General features: G+C 37.8%; 1 protein-coding gene and 1 pseudogene across 1 annotated transcript in view; one reads left to right on the forward strand and one right to left on the reverse strand.

The window, feature by feature from the left end:
* The window catches only part of IntS1 (integrator complex subunit 1), a 107,327-nt gene extending 88,973 nt beyond the window's left edge, over positions 1-18,354 (forward strand). The window contains exon 4 of the mRNA XM_036358976.2: positions 17,537-18,354. Within this exon, the coding sequence (XP_036214869.2) occupies positions 17,537-17,538 (2 nt within the window). The 3' untranslated portion in view covers positions 17,539-18,354. The remainder of the gene's footprint in view (positions 1-17,536) is intronic.
* On the reverse strand, positions 641-9,319 carry LOC138856886 (uncharacterized; annotated as a pseudogene).
* Positions 18,355-21,059: the final 2,705 nt, after the last annotated feature.

A 21,059-nucleotide genomic window follows, 5' to 3' on the forward strand; every position in this document is an offset into this window, starting at 1 on the left:
GGACACTTAGCGAAGTCCTGCGATAAACATCGCATGTAAGAAAAAGGGCAGGGAAAACACCGATCACCAAATAGGTGGCAAAACATGTCCCATGTATAAAGAAGCATGCAAAGCACTAAAAAATGACAGTAATGCAGCTCAACCTAAACCGCTGCGAGGATGCACAAGATTCTTAAGCAATGAGAAGAAAGTAGACGTAGCTTTACTCAGTGGATACTGAGCCAATATCATAAGTTCCCTGGAACGTAAGGAAACACCGGCTTACTTGGTTAAGATTAGAAGCAGTTACCTTTCGGATCGGCTGTTATTGTATGGACGGGAGGAGTTCCGCAAGGTTCTGTGCTTTGCCCATTGCTACGTACTATACGACGGGGAGCTGCGTCTCCCACTCCCTAAGTAGGTTCAGATCATCGGATACGCGGCTGATATTGCCATAACCGTAGTAGCAAAGAAACTCGGCCAACTTTAAAATCTCTGCAATAATACGGCAGCAACGATCAAAGAACGGCTCACAGTACCAAACCTTCAACTTGCTGGGCATAAAACTGAAGCTGTGCTGATCACAAGCAGGAAGAAACTTGAGGACATCAAACTAAATATCAACGGCCATATTATCATGACGCAGCAGTCGCTGAAGTATCTAGGAGTACTGATAGACACTGGACTTAGCTACAAGACGGACATTGACAAAGAAAGCAGCACGTGTTATGGCCGCACTAACGAGAATAATGGCCAACATTGGTGGACCAAGCCATAATTGGCGAGCGCTACTGGCCAAGGTGAGCCAATCAATTCTGATGTACGCGGCGCCCGTATGGGGACCAGCCCTACAGCAAAAGACGTATGCTAAGAAAGCGAAATTTGTAATGCGGCTCGAAGCAGTTGAAGAGACAGAGATAATGGCCATGGCACTCAAACGAGTACATGACAGGTCCGGAAAGATGAAAGACAAACAAGCCTCAATGAATTGCAGAAACGATGGGATGTGGCAACAACAGTGATGGACCCACAGGCTAATTAGAAGCGTACAAGCATGGGTAGAGCGGAAATATGGAGAAGCATATTTCTTCCTAACACAGTTTTGACGGGGCATGGGTGTTTTAGATAATATCTTTACAAATACGGCTATGACGACGAGACGAAACGGCAACATCGTAGAAAATGCGCTGCACATCTTTTCCTGCCAGCGGTATGAACACGAGAGAGCCGATCTAGAAAATCTGACAACGGAACGAGTGACAACGGATAACCCGAACTAGTGTGGGATGACGCAATGAAAGCAGAAGAATGAATGACGGCTCTGGCGAGCCGAATGGCTAAGCTTGACCTCACGATGTAATGCTTAATGGCGGTTCCATGGGGGCGAATATTAAGTAAGGACGATCCCAAAAAAATAATAATTTGCACAGAAGCATTAAAGTACATCTACGAGATTTGTGAAGAACACGATCAACTGGTTGGTTACTGTAAAACTCGGTTCATTGGCTTGAGAGAAGATTTATGGAAAATCATTCAAATGTTCTAACCTTTGAAACCGTATTTCGACGACCTTCCTTCACCCATCGAAAAAGCCAGATGTAACCACCATTTTTTCAGTAACCCACTATCGAAGCTCTGGTTCATTTTTGTTCATGAACAGTTAAAAATTGCAACGAATATCTTGAGGCATGGATTCAACAGTTTGCTCATGTAAAACTTTTTGGTTGGGCTCTACTCACTGATAAACTCGACTGGGAAGAAAATTGAGAAAATGTTTACTTTCCTCACAAAAATAATGTTTTAAAAGCATCAGACACTACTTCACATAAGCTGTTCGAACAATCACTTATATTTCTCAGTATATAGGTGACAAACGATCGGATCAACGTTTTACTTTTCTCTTGAAGCAAAACAAAACATTTGTTGAGTTTTCAAAAATCGCTGAATATGCTCTGATACTACCCGGAACATCGGCACAAGGGGAACGCATATTTTCCACAATTAACAGATGTGGACATACGAAAAAACTCAGCATCGTGAAATCGATTTTATTTGTGAAGAATAATTTAAAATTTTCTTGTTTGGAATTTTTCTCTCACTTAAAATCGCACCCCGAGCTTCTTCAAAAAATCAGTCAACAAGAGAAATACGTCAGACCGAAAACGTCTTCAACAATTCCAAAAACACCGTCCTCTTCATCAACTGATATACAAACGATCGAACCAGGCAATGATTGAATATTTTAGTCATTTTGAATATTATTTACCTTTCTCTTTTATTATTTCCATTCTTTTTGAATAAAATTGTGTTGCTATGGCCTATTATATGTCGCGATTTTCAGTGAATTATAATATGTAAAAAATCGATGAAGTAATGGAAAAAATGGTAGCCAAGAGACTAATGTGGTACCTCTTAAGCAAAAATTAACTATCAAACCAACAAACAGCATTTAAACCTGATCGTAGTACAATTGACGCCCTGCTCGCTCTGGCTGAGCTTATTTTAAACCCCATTTCCTGTAAAAACCACTTCTCCATTTCATCGACTGACATGGAGAAAGCTTTCGACCGTGTTGCTCTACATACGATTATAACACGACCACACTAACCTTACGGAAACTTGGTCCAAAAATTATCAATTATATACGACATTATCTTAATCGAAAAATTCGCGTTAAAGTTAATGGTGATGAAATGATTACAAGCGAACCATGGCCAATAGAAAACGGTAATCACAACAATCTCCATTATCCGTTACCATCTTCCTTATAGCAATTTATCGGTTAAGTCGCATAATAAACGAATAAAAATACATTAACTATTTATTGTATGCCGATGATCTTTACATCTTCAGTACTGTTAAAACCCCAAATAATTTTGCTAAAATCTCCTCTAATAAATCCAAACATCTCCACATATGTAACAAATGTGATTGTAATAACATTTCATTAAGACTTAATAACATCAAAATAAAAATGTAAATAATCTTAAAATACTAGACACACAGCAGATCGACTGGCAATTGGTGCTTTACGGTCTACTCCAATAGCAAACATTTTAGCCAAAGCAGGATTACCTACCTTAGAAAACAGGCTACTCTACATCACAAAAGGCATGACAGCCAAACTGACCTACGCAGAAGGATCACCTATCAAAGCTGCTCTTAAAAATTGGTTTAACAGAAAGCGAAATTCATGAAAAGTTTCAGTTTCACAAATTCTAATCGACGCCGCAAAAGTAGTGGACGCTCCTGTTACCATTCCTACAATGCCTCGCCTTCGCACTCCCCCTGGACTTTTAACAAATCTTGCTTTATTTTGGATTCGGTCAAATATAATATAAAAATTATTAATATTATATTATTATTATATATTATATTACTAATATATTAAGCAAACACACGAATTAGAAAACTTTCTGCACTGATGGCTCAAAGCACAATAACATTCTTGCCTTCAGCGTTGTTAGTAACAATACACCAATAATGTCTGCAATTCTATATCATTCGCCTCAGGTTTTACGGCAGAAGCAACAGCCATTCATAACGCTTGCCAAATAGCAAATAAGAGTAGAGACAAACACATAATCTTCAGTGACTTCTTATCATCGCTCAAAGCTATCTTAAACATAAATTTTGCTGACCAAACGATTTGCCAAATCAGAGATATCCTCAGCTCCAAAGTAGGAAAAATAAAACTATCATGGATACCCAGCCATATTGGCATACAAGGAAATACTCTAGGCGACTCCGAAGCCAAAATAGCAACTAAATCTCCCTTAAAACTCATAAATACCAAAGATGACATAAAAAATCTAGCCAAAAAATTTTATCGTGAATTCACAAATCCCTACCTCTGTCCTCCAATCTTTTCTACAACTATAATCAGTAGACACTGCATTATATATTATATACACACGTTCGACTTGGGCACATCAAATTAACACATAAACACATATTGGAAAGGACCCAACAGCCAGTTTGCCGACATTGCAACATGGCGAGTCTCACAATTCAACATCTAATAGAAGACTGCCCAACATTGGAGTCCGTCCGCTTAGAATTAAAAAACCCTAACTTAAGAGAATTGTTAACAAATGTAACTCATTGCAATATAAAAGAGTTTATAAAATTTACCTGTAAATTAAAGAACTACATTGAAGTGAATTTTTTTTATTGTAATAAGTTATGAAGCTGATGGCCTTAGTCGCTAAAGCTGATACTTTTATAACTGTAAATAATATAATTATCCTTTTCAATAAATAAATAATAAAAATAATAAATTTTATCTGATTTTTTCACTTTACTGTACACAAATTATGCTACAATGAATATTTCGGGAAAAACTTTGCACATATACAAGTATGTAGTGTATTTAAGATTTGAGTAAAAATTGTCAGAATAGGAAAATAACTGTTCAAACTTCCAAATACCGAATATGTAGATAACAGTGCTTACCAAAAATACCGGCCAATCCGTGACATATATTATTGAAATTCGGAGAGCATCCTTTCCTGTTAATAGTATGCTGGTATGTCAAAAATGACATTAAGGCTCATATTTTTCTAAGCACAGTGTATTTTGTGTGGATAATATCGGGTGAAAACTTTCCTTATGGGTGAAAACCTGCATATGGGAGCTATATGTATACACTATTATAAGAATTTTCAAATATTCGGTAGACCGGTTGACTTTACACCTTATATTGTATATTGGTCAAAATCCCTTGAGGTAGTCGGCAAAATGCAGATAAAGAAACAAAAAACAGGGTTCGATGACGAATTCCAAATGCCAAGTTTGAAAAAGAACGACGCATACAAGGCTATGCTAAATCGTAAAACTTGAGCATCTACCAAACTCTACAGAGAACTCAAAAGGCTTGATTAACGCATTCATAGAGATAAAAAAGAGACAAAGTACCACAAAAGGTTTCGAAACTCTCCAAGCGATTTACAATTAATCAAAGAAACTCTCGTAAATTTTACAAAAGCATCAACAGCGAACAAGCGGATTTTAACCACTAAACATTATACTGCATGGAAACACAGGGTAACCTGCTAACTGAAACACAAGGCATCGTAGGTAGTTGGGTAGAACATTTCGACCAACTTCTTAACGGAAGCTGGATTTATAATTGGAAGAAGCACCACCAATCAGATATTTATAATAAGAGGACTTCTTTAAAAAACTCAGGGAAATATAACGAAATTTCACCTGTTTATAGATTTCAAGGCGGCATACGATAGTATGAATACATCGCTGCTATATGAGGCCTTGTATGAGTTTGGTACACCCAATAAATAAGTAAATCTTATTAAAGCTAAAATGGTAAACGTCAGAAATGTGATACGAATTGGAAACTCTATATCAATTGAATTTATTTTTAAAAAACGGCCTACTACAAGGGGATAGACTTTTATGTCTACTATTCAATCAAGGCACAACATTTTTCGACTCAAATTTTGACTTACGATGACGATACAGACATCGTTGTGACATCTATAGATGATTTCAATAAGCGAAGAAAAAACGAAAGTATTAATATCCGCAACGACGAAATCAGTGCACCCCAGTACCCGACAAAACTTAAACTTATGAAAATATGAACAATATATCTTCAGAAATAAACCGAAGAATAATATCCGCTAATAAATGCTAAAAGTATTTTGCATCCCCGATAGGTCGGTGAAAATTTCAATATACCGCACACTGATTGTTCCTGTGCTAACACACGCCAGTGAAACCTGGACGTTATGCAAATCTGAAGAAAACAAGCTATCTAGCTGTGAACGAAAGGTGTTGCGAATAATTTTTGTAGCTGTTTGCGATTATGGCTTATGGAGGAAGCGGTACAACCACAAACTACAAACCTTATATGTATGTATAAGCACCGCGATATTGTTACAATTAACAACAGGCTACGGTGGGCTGGCCATATTATTTGCGCCGACGAAATCTATCATCCTAAGCAAAATCTCCTGGTCAGATGCAGAGATAAGAGAAGCAAAGGCAGAACAAAACTTAAATGGATTGATGGTGTGCCGATCAGTGTGTGAATTATCTTCACAAAATTGCATAGAAAACTGTTCTTGAGAATAATTTAGTAATGGCAAAGGCTAATGCAATATGTCCAGATCTTACCCTAGCCCCAATATTCGCGGTATTTTGATTCCATATAGCAGGCTACGTTCCCAATATGTCGATCAGTGTGTAAATTATTTTCACAATCAGTCCAGATTTTCTCCTAGACCAAATATTCGCGGTGTAGTGATTTCCATCCTATTTGACTTTAAAGCAACGTTCAAAGAATACAAGGCTACGACAACCGTTAACGTCAAAGAACCAACATCGTCATACTTACAGTAGGACGAATTTGAAAAAAATATTCCTTAATTATGATACCTTTTTTTTTTTATTTAGCATTGTTTATTCAAAATATTATTTGATGCTACTCCTTTAAAAGATCAAATTTGAAAATATATAGGGGATGTAAAACAAGGATGTAAAACAACTGCATTCTAGGCCATTAGATGTGTTTGGATTAAATTCTTTGATACTAAAATTGCTTCTCCATTTTTAGTTTTGAATACTTTTTGACATTGCGACATCACCTCCATAATTTTTTAATTTTTCAGTTTTGGCTCTCTTAGGGATTTTCACTTCGAGTTCTCGTAATTTTATACCTAGATGAAATGAAGTCATACACAGTTGCTAATAACTATCTAACTGAAGATTATACGCACCAGTAAGAGTTAAGCGTATCCCTTTTAAATTGGGTGTATCGTAACTTTCAACATCGCCATAATCAGATAAGGCTGAACGAAGACGATGTTTAAATACATGTTAGTCAGGATGGTCGTGCAAACCGTCTTAACTGAATTAACGCTTACCGCTTCATTGAACATTAAGATTAAGAACTTGAATTGGATGTCTTCTTCGAAACATGTACTTTAAAATGATTGAATCAAATTCTCAGACCCTATTACGGTTTTCAACCTAACTACATTTTAGTTGAATGTTTTGAATTCGGTCTATAATCTTAGACTCTTTCGTCTAATGATGAATGTTGAATTCTTTCGTAACATTTTGTAGTATAAAGTTTTGCCAACAACTGAAAGTGTTACCCGGCTTTGATCTTTTTTACTTGGTTAATATAAAGTTTTCGATTAGCCAAGGAACGCTAACGAACACATATTTGATAATGAAACAGCTACAAAAATGTATGCGAAAAAGCAAAACTAACTAATTCAGTTAATTTAAAATAGACATTTTGTTTTAATTTATATTAAGATGACAAAAATGTTGGGGTCAAAACTGAGTGCTACACATACGAAAAAGCCTTCGTGATCATTCAAAACTAATCGAACTTCCAAACACCAAATAAACTAAAGTTTTATTGACTCTTATGTTCGAAACATTTCCCACGGTCTCTTATATTTAATGGTTAATCAAAATAAGCTTCTTGAGTCGATGCTTCAACGGTTGAATCTAAATGTGTTAACTACAAACTACAAAACGAAATCAATCGAAAACCAATAAATTGAAACAACTAAGGTCCATAATATGATATAAGGCTCTGTTTGGTATAAGAAATCGCATTAGAGAGGGGCATCTGCAGTTTAAACAATTTTGGAAAAGGTTTAATGTACATATTTCCTGAACCCGCTAAAGCTATAACTCCCGACAAATCTTTTTAGCACCCCTACCGATAATATCTTAGTAAAAGGAACGGACTCGGATTTTTATCCGGCCAAGGACTGTCAACTCGATACCATTCCTCGAAATTACTTCAGGAATGTTTTCTGCCGCTATTGCAACAATAACAGCGCGAAAATAGGGGAAATCAGATGATAACCACGCCCACTCCACACATAACGGTTTATTTAAAAAATACTAAAAGTGCGATATATCTAAGCTCAAAAGTTTACACCCGAGGTGATATTAGAAGGCTTTATAGCGGCCGCTGTCAAAATAGGATGATGGCCGTTGCACCGCCCGAGATTTGCTTGACCGATTTAATTGGGGATATGAAAATGGTCCAAATCAGACTACAATCACGCCTACTTCCCATATAACACAATTTTAAATTCCATTTTATTCTTTCACTTTTCAGTATACAAATCAAGAAGCAATGAATATAACGAGATGAAACACGAATAGTGCCTCTGAAGTGTGCCACCCTATGACCAGAAACTCTCCAAATCGAACCAAAATTGTTCAAGCCCCTAAGTACCGAATTAATGAACCCCAGTGACTATGCGAACTTTTTATGTCCCCGCTTGGGTGGTAAGTTATAGATTGGTTGTCGTCGAGGTCATCTAACGGGAGGCCCAGGAAACGAGCTGTTTTAACGGGGTCGGACCATAGGGAAATAGGTGATAGATGAGTGGGGTTCGTTGGGCATGCAAAGAGGTGGTTAGTGTCATGCGGAGACTCATTGCACGCAGGACATATATTTGGTATGTCGAGGTATATTCTGGATAAGTAGGAGTTTAACCTGCTACAGAATCCAGAACAAAGTTGCGCAAGGGTCAATCTAGATTCACGAGGTAACTCGAGCTCTACGTCTATGAAGGGTAGTGATTTGACTCCTAGTATGCTATTAACTCAGACGGAGTTGATGAAGGTGTTGATGGCTCCACTGTGAATGGAGGTCAGTGCTTGTCTAAAGTTCGTTGCATCCGAAGTCTGGTCGGTGTACTGTCTAATGTCGTCGACGTAGTCAAGGAAGGACGTATTGATGTTCCTAGGGGGCGGTTCCGCTTCAAGCAGACGACTACAGGGGTGGTTTCTACGAAAGCATCCCAGCAGAAACTGCTTGGAGAGGAGCTCGTTATGTTCCTTAACCGGAATACGGGCCTCACTGTGAAGCTGTTCTATTGGGGACATCAAAAGTCATCCCATGATAGTTCGGATTGTAGCGTTTTGACAAGTCTGAAGCTTCTTCGTCTGCGTTGCACTGCATTGAGGCGACCATATTGAATCAGCATAGTTTAAGAGCGACTGGCCGATTGCCTTGTAAGTTGCCAGCAACGTTTCTTTGACTTTTCCCACAAGAGCTGCCGGCAAGCAATTCAAGAACTTTGTTGCGGCTCTGTACTTTAGCAGCTATCGCGGACGGGTGAGGCGGAAAAGAGCGCAGGTTGTCGAATGTAACGCCTAAAATTTTAGGGTTGTTGACTGTCGGAATTTTAATGCCATCGACTAAAATGTCTAGATCCAGTCAGTACTCTTTCGTCCAGTTTGTAAAGATGGTCGCTGTGGATTTAGTGGGAGAGAGTGTCAGACTCCTTGCAGAGAAGAAGCGAGAAAGATTCCATTGCCCGCCGTCAATATCGTGCATGGATATTCCTTCTGATGGCTGGGGGAGTTTCGAAATATAGAAATTAAACAGTAGCGGGGAGAGGACACCAACCTGCGGAACCCCCTGTTTAATTTTTCTAAGTTTGGAGTTTTTACCTCGAAACCGTACCGATGAATGCCGACCGCTCATGTAATTCATAGTCCACCGCTTCAGCCCTGGAGTTAGTGTGGATTGTTCTATGTCCTCAAGTAGCGTTGTGTGGTTGACTGTGTCAAAAGCTTTTCACAAGTCCAACGCAACGACGATCGTCCTCTCGCAGGGTGGCTTCTGGTATAGGCCATGAACTATCTGGGCGTTTATGACGCAAAGTGCTGTGATGGTGCTGTGCACTTTTCGGAAGCAATGCGGTGGTGAGTGCGGTTTAAGGCGCCTAGCACCAAACTCAGAAGATCTGAGTGGCTGTACAGCTTGGTTTCTTGGACCGAAGCTATCGATACGCGTTCCCGGCTCATAAATGCAACTATCTCCTCGATTTTACTCTGGAGTCTGTTAGTTAACTTGTAGAAGTCTCGTTTGTCTCGAGTGTCCGGTGCTGATTCTGGGGGTGACGTACGTGTAGGTGGTGATTGTTGCAACTGTAATATCCGCATGAGCGGTTTTCGCACTGTGGTGTTGTTTGACGACGCCACTATATGGGATTGCGGAGGCAGATTCCTACAGCACGGGGCAACGTACGACGCACTCCATTCATGTGTGGACCTCCTTAGGGCCGTAGAGGTTCTTTATTGGCCACTCGACTAGAGTGGCGGCGCAGTACGCGTACATGGTTCAGGTTGCACAGCCGTTGATGCCGGTGTCGCAGTAGTGCGTTGGCAGCATAGGGATACCTAACTCGTGGTCCACACCCTAACAGTCTTAAGGCTTGAGCAGGTCTTAAGATGGCTCTATCCATTGCATGTGTTGCACCTTACCAAGGTGAAGTTTGGATGAAGCCTTTTAGCGCAGATGCAGCATAAGAATTCCTCGAGGCCCGGGTTGGACTCGATGCCAGCACGGTTTAGGAGGACACGGAGCAACTCTGCTGCTAGGCTTTGCTCTAAGGACGACAAACTTAAACTCATCGATCCAAACAGGGTTGGATCGCCGAAATAACAGCCCTTGGGCGGATAAAATCCACGTCAATTTGGGTAACGTAGAACCGGCTGTTGTGGGAATTGACGAACTTTTTTTATCAAAACTGTCGGTCAATCTCTGAGATATATTATAGAAATTTGGAGAGAACCCTTTCCTGATAATAGTTTGCCTGTATGTCGAAAATGGATTGAATCGGATCAATAATTGTCTTAGTGCTCATATGCCTAATAGACAAATTTCGAGTTTCCGGCTGACTTTTTACCGCATATATCGGTCAATATATCAATTATTGTATTGAAATTGAAAAAGCTAACAATAAAGTATCTTTGTGCTTAAAATGAATGGATATAATTGGGTGAAAATCTGCCCTAGCCCCATATAGCTAATATTAAACTTTTCAAAAATCTAGTCGACTTTACTCCTTATATATTGGTGATGGTATGTTAGGTACCTTAATGAATGTAAGTTAATAAAACACAAATTTGATTGTAATCCATTCACGATTTCTTCGAGTAATGTATGTTGAAATCTTTCGGAACGTTTAATATGTATAAAGTTTTCACAATATTTAAAGTTATTTATCCGGCTTTGATCTTTGCGAGTTGCAAGCCTTACGTAGCCCTAACTTACTTGTTTAAAGTTGCTGTGTTGTTCGGCGCAGCTGTAAATGCTAATGAGATAACGTAGACCATTTGGTTCGGCTGGCAGATTCTTATTATTATAATTGCCAGCGGAATGTGTGAGTGATTTTGTTAATTTTTGTGAGTTTAATTTCGGCTTCGTGTTTTATCTATGCAGATATTTAAATTACTTTTCATTTAAATAATAATAAAACAAATAAGGAAGGGCTAAGTTCGGATGTATCCGAACATTTTATACTCTCGCAAAGTCAAATGGTATACTCGTTTAAGATTTCTTTGTAGATCTTGCCGCCTTGTTCTATGTTGACCGATATTCATATAAAAAAATATCTAAAGGTAGATAATGTGGCGACACAGTTCTAGTTAGAGTGCTGCCATGTAAAGAGCAATTGAGATATAAGTAAGAAGTTGTAAATGCGTATAATGAGTAGTAGTGGCTCGGAGTAAAGTCCGACTTACAGTCACGGTTACAAGAGCCAATGGAAGCAGAAAACGTTAATGTAGAGAAAAACAATGAGAATGCAATAAAAAGAAGACACTCAATGTTCAGCAGAGATTATTTTGACTGCGTTGGAAGAGTTTGAGTATCATCACAGTTGGTGGCACATAAAACTCATATATCAACACAGGAAGAGCAGTCGGGAGAGCAGGAAGCTCGTATAAGGCCTCACAGTCAGAAGAGCCTCAGTCAGAAGAGCAAGATCAAAATTAAGTCTGAAATGGGTGAGTCTATGCAAAAAGATTCAGAATTGTAAGAATGCATGAAGTGGAGTTGAACAAATGTGCAACAAGGGGAGAAATAGCTACAGGATGGCCTGTCGCAAAAGCATATTGGGAGCAGTTTAAAGTTGGTGTGTGGCTGGTTGCATCGGGTAAGGAAAAGCAAAGCACCCGAGCACTTACGGTTGTTCTTGAAATTATCAACGAGCTGCACAACGATCCAAGTGGAGGGCTCTTGAGAATCACGACAAATTGGCTGAAGTTACGGAAAGGTTTGTCAATATTGCTGAGTGCGCTGTAGCTAAAGGGTCAAGGTCCTGGAGTCATGGCCAGATGAAGCAGGGGTTTGCCTCTCCTGTATTTAGTAGAGATATAACTTATATTTTGCCATGTTGAAATGATGTTGCACCATGGATGCTAGTTTGGCTAGTAATAGCGCACCATATAGTTCAAGTCGTGGTAGGCTTATTGTTCTTAAAGGATTCCCTTTTGCTTTTGCTACTAGCAAGTGGCTTGCGGTCGAAATTTTGTTTTGTTTGCGAACATATAAAGTAGCGGAAAATGTGGTCAAGTAAGTACTTGAAATTTGTTTTTCAGTATTATTTTTTTGTGTTTATTAAATTTTGGTTCTTATATACCTGAATTATTTATATAGTACATTAACGTTATATATAAATATTAACCGATTTTAATACAGTTGAACTTTATAATATATATATGTAAATAAATAAGTACAAATTATAAGTAGTAATTAGATTGAATTGAATTAAAGGGTATTTGGGGTTTTATATGTGGGTGGGGGTGTACGTGTGGGGTATACCAATGCAAATAATTCCGTTCCTTTCTTTCTACAGTCCTAGCTTGCTTTTGTTGTTCTTTATTCCGTAGGTATATTCCTTAGTTTGTTGTATTTGTATTTTATGTTTTGTATTTAATCTCGCGCCCGGTTATTATTTAATTATGCTGGTATGTATATACTGTCTTTAAAAATCGCGCCTGTTTGTTTTGTTTTATTATACAAAGGTTTCGCGTCTAGGTTTTGAAATGTTTTATATTTTTGCCATTAACCTTTTATTTTATTGCCTTTCCGTAAGGCTCGAAGGAGTAATGTTTTAACTTATACGCCACCTTTGTTACCACTCACCGTAGACATTAAAGCCTTCACTAAAAAACCGACCTTTATGTAATTTTCTTTAAAAAATGGAGTTCGCAATTGAATTTTTTATTACAATAAAGGGGGAAAAGAGAAGTACAATAAATGTTTATTCCCTTTGATTAATTTTGATACAAAAAACTAGTAAATTATTTTGTGTATAGCGTGTGTTCTACTCGATGACGTTGCGCAAGAAAGGGTTGGGGTCGCTCGTCGTTTCCTTTTGCTTTCTTCGGTGTGGTGTTTAGTGTGTCCTCATGTGTGGTGTCATCGTGGTGGTTGAATTGGTGCATGACGTAATGATGTGGAGTGTTCTGATGTGGAATGTGTGTGGGATGGTGTGTTGGACTCAGATTCATTTAATCAAGGAGTTTCGTTGAGAGCACCAAATGGTTTGAGCGTAACGATGAAACGAAATAGCAATACTATAAGGTCCGATAGTGCCAAATGGCGGATCTAGCACTTATTGAGCCTATGGTGGCATCACTCATTCTGACTTACCTACATGGCTTCTGTGATACCTCTGAATGCCTATTGTGCAACAATTTACTTACGCACTTAGTACACTAACAAAATATTTTCACATCTTTTGGTAGTCGAAACCAAAATTGCACCGTTGAAGACACTAAATCTGCCACGGTTCGAACTGAACAGTGATTTTCCGTTAGCAAAACTAGTTTCAATTGTCCAAACCCACCTCAAATTAGACAACCACAAAATGTACTTTTCGCTTGCATGGAAGCCGCGGCTATATATACTTTTAGATGAGATATCGTTTTGAAATTTTCACCAAAAATATAATAAATATATTATAAGCAAATTAGGTACATCGGATGACTATATCCTATAGCTTCCATAGTAACAGTCAGTAACGGATCGATAAATTTTTTCATTTTAAGGGAAACTGGACGTGGTTTTACTAATAATAATACAATAAAAAAGTAAAATAAAAACTTTTATATCTTTACTCCTAACTACTCCAGAAAGCTCTCCAATCGGAACCGAGGAATGTTTTATAACTTCAAAACCAAGAAGTAAAATTTTATGAACCGATGGAGGGAGTTAAAACCAGGGATATTCGCCAACAGGCTGCTTTCCGGTTTCAAGAATTAATTTTGTAACCCGAGAATATGGCCTGCAAGAAAGTTGAGGCTCTGTGTATTAAATCTTTATCAGTTCCCGTAATATTGGCAGATAAGTCGGGATTATTGAAAAGCTCAAAAATACAGCACAACAACAAGGCAAAAAGATGACGAATAGTTTTTTGCAGATTATACGTACAAAGGCAAATTTGGACAGCTATACTTAACTTTTTTATTACCTTTAGACATTCAAAAATTTACTAAAAAAGAAATGGAGGAATCGGGGAGGAACACTACTAAAACTTTATGTAAACATATTAAAGACGCAAATAAAATGCATAAAATACAGGGTAAACTATAATATCGATATAAAAATAACTACAACACAAGTTAGTTTTTGTTAATTTTGTAATATTAAATATATACCTTTCACTTCAAAATCCATTAAAAAGAATTTAAATTCGTAAATGTAATAAATCGCTTGACCACTTTGAACATTGCTTTTGTTTTGAAATAATCACGCTACGTACACCTGCTCTTAAAAAATTAAAAAGTGATTACAACTTCAATGCTATTTTTACAATGTTCCGTTAGATTTCCAGAAAACCCGATTTGCGATTAAGAAGTTTGGACATTTTAGAGACAATTTTCATACTTTTTCGCTACTTTTTTAACATGATTTTTAGCCTACGGGCGAAACCACTGTACTTTGGTCAGATTCAGAAATAGTTTAAAAAAACCACCATATACCTAGAAGACAGCTATGGACAGAGATTTAAGGCACTTGGAGTGCGATATTTTTATGAATTTATTATTAGTAGATCAATACTCTTTCTCTCGCATCTTTAAATGCGTAGGCAAATAACCGTTATCATTTCCATTCAGATGCTGTATATTTATTTTTGTTAAATTTTGTCACAAATTCATTGGACAATGATTTAGCGCAGTTATAGTTTTTGGTCATTAGTAGTGTTTGGTTTAACAAACAACTACTGTCGGCTGTAAAGTTGTATTTAATATTATTACAAATTTCAATAAAATGGCAAAAGGAAAATACTGTTCATTTGAAAAAAAGAAGAATTATTTAGGACCTTTACAAAACGGTAAAAACCAAGAAAATATTGCTAATATAGTGAAATGTTCCAGAAATGTTTACAATGCCATCAAAAATGTTAAGGTTATCCCCATCTGTTAACACAAAACAAAACTCGTAATGCGACGCCTCGCAAAACAATAAGGGAATATGGATAAACTTGCATTGCCGCAAATATGTTGAAAGTAGGACTCAACAATTTGTAATCGACATTCGAGAACATGCGTATCACTGTCGACTTCTTCACAAGCAATTCGTTGCTTAATACTATGTAGGTTGCGAAGAATCGTTGAACGTGTTTGAATTAGCGAGGACAAAGGTGATTGTTCCTCATCAGCCATGTTAGGTATTTGAAGGCAAAAAATAAAATATATACCAGTACCTGAGCTATGAAGAATATGATGATGTTTATGTAGCAAAAGCAGATCTGCAATCCGATGAAACTGTACTGCAAAAAGTCCCGTATGCTTGCACTGTGACTTTGACGAGTTGACTAACTGTCGGTAACTTCGACAGATGTTGATGAAAAGAAGGTCTCGAACGAATGTTGAAAACCGCGTGTAATCTGTATGTACGTTTACAGTGGATACTACCATATGTGGCAAGAGTTGCTATCTGCGCTTACACAGAATGTTGCCTGGGCACAACAATCCGAATGATCCGTTGATTCAGGTTGTTGGATACCGCTACACTGCTACAGACGATGATATAGTGTAGGCGAATTTCGTGTGGTTGAACAACCGCAGTGCCAGCTCTTGCCAGTATTTACACGAAACGAACTTAAATTAAATGAAAATTAGACATTAATCTATTGGCTTTCTTTGATCGAAATATTAAATTTAGAACACATAGTCACGGTCGCCAAATTATGTTCCAGCCCAAAAATAGATTAATGTCCAATTAACAATTTTGATTTTATTTAATATAATTTTACATTTAATTTTATTTTCACTCTTAACACTCCTAATGCTCCGTCTTGTGCTTATTTTCTCATTACCTACGTACATATGTAAGCATATGCGTATATACTTATGCGGACGTAGGTATGAAAATATGTATTTTTGTGTGTATGTATATATGTACCGACTTACAAATTGCAAAGCAAAAAGTGAGAACATAAAAAATGCAATTATGTACAAATCATAGAAAATCGTAACATATGTATATGAATGTAAGAATTTGTGTGCATATGCATAAGCGGTGCTCTCACAGAGGTGTATAGCCTAATTCATGGTCACGGTCATCCGATTTTACTTCTGACCAAACAGCATGGTTAGAAAAACTACCATATACCTGGAAGACTTATGACTTATCTAACCGTATATCTCAAATATTAGACTTAGTTGGCCCAGCAAAATGACAACATGTTGCAAGTGCAGATAATCCAGCGGATCTTGGAACAAGAGGCTGCAAACCACTTCATCTTACCAGCACTACACTCTGGTGGAACGGTCCCACGTGATTAACAGAATCACAAGAAGTTTGGCCAAAGTCTCCCGCCCGCAATATAATATCTCCTGAAATTCGGAGAATTTAAAATTTTCATATCACTCCTGATGAAGATGATATATTACATCGATTTTCATCACTCCCAAAAGCACTAAGAGTAGTCGCTTACATGTTTAAATTTATCCAAAGACTCAAACAAAAGGTTAAAGGAATAACAATTGATCCTTCCGTACAACTAAGGCATTAGGACCTGCAACATGCCAAGGTCAGCCTCATAACATATACACAAACTCGCTATTTCATTCGGGAGAAATCAAAGTTAGTCGAAATATGACCTCGCGATAAGGGATGCTCACTTCTCGTTTTAAATCCATTTTTAGACATTATGGGACTAGTCCGGGCAAATGAAAGACTATCTATTTCTTATTTTATATTATGAGGAGCTTACCACACTATTCGCTTGTATAGAAGCCGTATTAAATTCACGACCTATCTCACCACTCTCCCAAGATCATTCCGATTTTACAGCCTCAGTGTGTGAGAATGCTTCATCATATAAGACGATTGCCTTCCTCTAAACGAATGGCGACTAGGCCGTATCGAAAAGGTTAATCGGGGACGAGATGAGAGATGGTCATATAATAGTAGTAGATGTACGAACACAAACTGGCATACTAACTCGACCACTAGTAATTGTGTTTCCTTCCAAACACCGAAGATCCGATTACACAAACCCCGCGAAATTAAGCGCATATATAAAATCAAAGCCGACAATTCGTTTAACTTGAAATACTAGCGTTTTACAATCCTTACATGCAGTCCTAACACTAACGATCTATTTGCGATCAAAACTTAACCACAAAATATATACATATGTATATATATACATAATGATATATCTATTTCTTAAAACAAACAACAAATAACATAATTGAAATTATGAGCCAAACCATGTTTTAACATACTATATTCCTATTCTAATAGAAATGAACGTAAAAGATATCCACATTGCTCCCAAGGCTGTGAGGATCAGCTCCACCGCCGCACCAGGGATGGAAAGGGTCACGAGTCCGCCCAGCCAATCATTTGCTGCAGTAGTCAGGGATGCAAACGAGAAGCAGTTTGAAAAGCATTTTCCTTCACGATGCAGCCTATGCCATCGACCACACGTCCTGAAGAGGTGCACCATCTTCAAGAGCATGAAGCCCGCTCAACGCCGTCAGATCGCCAGAGCCCACGGCCACTGTATGACTTACTTTGCAGATAGTCACTTCACTTTTGAATGTATAACCGACGGATCATGTCAATATTGCTAACCACTGCATTACACGTTGTTTCATCGATTCCTCCGACGAGCCAATCCGTTGACAGCGCTCACCAGTAACTGGCACAGATAACACGGGGATCCCGTCCAGGATCAACAAGATTGAACTTCGTAGTGAGCACACTACAAAAGCTGCAGTGACCTCTAGGTAATTAATTCGCCTAGAGGGGGATGTTCATGCGACTTCTGATCCCGCCACATTTTACAACTCAGTATACATTCCTCATCGAAGCACTCATCGCAAACAACCCATAACACCACAGAACACAACACACCATATCATCCATAACCACAACACGTCATACAACTAACCAACCACACTACATACCAACACTTCAACCATCGTTTTTTGTTCATCACCCAACCGATCAAAAACGCTTTGTCAAATCAGGATGGGACCCTTTATCTTTGCTTGAGACCGAAATATACCTAAGGAAAGTGAAAAAGTAATCTCAAAATAAAGTGGACTACAATTGTACCTAAAATTAAAAAAAAATTTTAATTACAAAAAGAAAAGGTGCGCATGAGTATACCACTAAGCACTAAGTAAGTGAAATAGCTACTCTATACCTACCTTATAGAAGAATATTTAAGCAAAACATCACCTTTGGTAAAATATAATACATACAGTCTGTCGTTCACTGGCGCTTACCATAGACTATTTTATGCATTTCGAACAAATAACATGTTCTTAAATTTGGGTTCAAAGTCAATTTTCCTGTAAGTTTTATATTTTTTCAATTCGGGTTTCGTGCAAAACATATCAATGTGGGGCAAATTAATAAAATTACTAAGGAGTTCAGAAAAGAATTAAAACAAAAAAAGTGCAGCTCAGCAATATTTTTTGATGCAGCTCAGGCCTTCTATAAAGTGTGGCATAAAAGGCTTATATTAGTGGTTTTCATAGCTGCCTGGGAAGTGAGTAGCCATTAGTAGGCCTAAAGACTCTTCACTGGATACCTTTCAGCTGTGGCTTCGATTGTGCCTTTATTTCGTATTCTCCATATCATTATAAAAGTATTTCCTCGAATTTCTTTTTGCCTTGCTTGCTTCTTTTTTATTTGACCTTAAGAGCTTGTAATTGTTAGCCCCCTCCTCTTCTAATTTGTCTAACTGAAATTGCTTCTTCTTCATTCTGTAAGTTCTTAAATACGGGAGACCACCATGGGGGCCTAATTCTTCCCATACTACGTTTTGTTGGGCAAGCCACCTCTATTGCTTGTGTATAGGTTGGAGAGTCTGTCCGCAAGCTCAAACCCCGAAGAACGCTCACCTTGCTCAGTGTTTTTCACGTCACTCGAGGACTCCTTTAGATCTTCCACGATTTAACATTCTGTTTCCGATGTCAAGTGGTTTACTGTATCGACGTCCGAAGTGTAGCTTATGACCTTTAATTTTGTGAATCTATATTTTATATACCCTCCAGTTTTCGTAAGCGGTTCAATGAATTATTTTGTTGACAACAGCAGAATCTTCATTGCCCTTGATCGGGATGGGATATTTTTCCTATCTACTGCTACTAGCCTGGCTCCGGGATAAACCTCTCCAACTTTGCGGCCTAGTACAGTTGGACCGATCACTCGTTATCACAAGCTATCATCTTTATTTGTTAATAGCATCCAGCTCTACATTAGTCAGCGCAGCTTGCACCCATTTCAATTGGCTTTTGGGGATTTTTCCTTCGAGATCTTCATCATCCAGCATATCAATGATAATGTGGTTCCGGGCCACACCAGCAAATTATTTTGCGGGCATCACGCCCATAGTCTTCGGTGTTTTGGCTGACGGTTTAACCTCTTCAGCTGATCTCTTTCACTTGGCTGCCGCTGTTGGCGGTTCTACTTTAAAATTTCCGCAGACTGCTCTCGCAAAGTCAATGGATTCTTGGAGCTCCTTTGTTAGCTCCTCCTAGCAGCATCACTTTTGGCATCTCCCTCCTCCCCATGCCTAGCAGCCACGTTATTGCTACAGGGTTTGGTACCGACTGCCTCTGGTGCTTTCCTAGAGCCCACCTTAGCTTCTACTCCTTTGTTAGAGCTAACCTTTCCGCCTGGACCAAGCTTCGCTCCTGCCCTTGTGCCGGCTGTTCTTGAGCTTGTTACTAACGCTGCTCCCTTCTGGGATCAACTAGTCCACTCAGACTTTTTTACAGAAGTTTCGACTTCTTTGAATGAGTATTTCTATTAATTTTGTGGTTTTAATTCATATTTTGGACTCACGAGTGTAGAGAAAAGTATATCCGTTTGCACAGAGCCCCGCTACGCAAGAATGTTTAGTTTAAAATTTAAATAAACTTCTATCTTTATCTATTTACTGGTTATAGAAAAAAATATCTAAAAAAAACGGGCGTCACATAAGATGACTCTCTTATATATAAAGTAAAGCAATATTACCTTTCCTATTGCATAAAATCTTGGAGGCTTATTTAAGAAAAAAGAAAGTTTAATGTTAAAATTGCTAATTTCATATCTGACGACAGTAGATGTGCGAGTATAGTAGCCGATAGGCAACCTTATACCAAAATATACATTATTAATGACTATCGTATACCATTCACAGGCAACTGAATCACCAGTCACCATTTTTGTTTATTTTCTTTACTAAATGTCAAAATCAGGCAACTGATTAATACCATTGACTACCTTTAAAGTAAATAATAATAATTTAGTTTTTTATTTATTAAATATCAAATTGAATAATTTACCAAACCCATTAACTAAAAAGAAAAGATACACCAACCTATTAAAGAGCGACCGACATCAAAAAGAGGTAAACCACAACTTTGTGCCTAGTTGTAAATAGATTTAAAATTTGTGTACAATACTTATATATTTATAAAAAGTTTATTTATAGTTATAAATAAGGAGTACTAAAAACAATAGAGGTAGACCAAAACCTTTTTCGATATATAATATTATATAACAAATACCTGCAAAAGAGCGGGTCGAAATTCTTGTATTTTTCATACGATAGCGAGTATACGTTCGTACGAAGAAATCGAAATCAGACTCGTAAGCTAATTTTCAAACGTAACAGTACGAATTTAAAAAAAAATCCAAAAATAATCAGTGGCAAAATATATGATATTTTTTTCTTTAATCTATTCCATTTAACATATGAATTACAAGTATAACTAATGATTGAAGGACCCACGTATAGAAAATTAACATCCGCCAAAAATTT

The sequence above is a fragment of the Bactrocera oleae genome, chromosome 4 (genome assembly GCF_042242935.1).
Source record: "Bactrocera oleae isolate idBacOlea1 chromosome 4, idBacOlea1, whole genome shotgun sequence".
Taxonomy (NCBI): domain Eukaryota; kingdom Metazoa; phylum Arthropoda; class Insecta; order Diptera; family Tephritidae; genus Bactrocera; species Bactrocera oleae.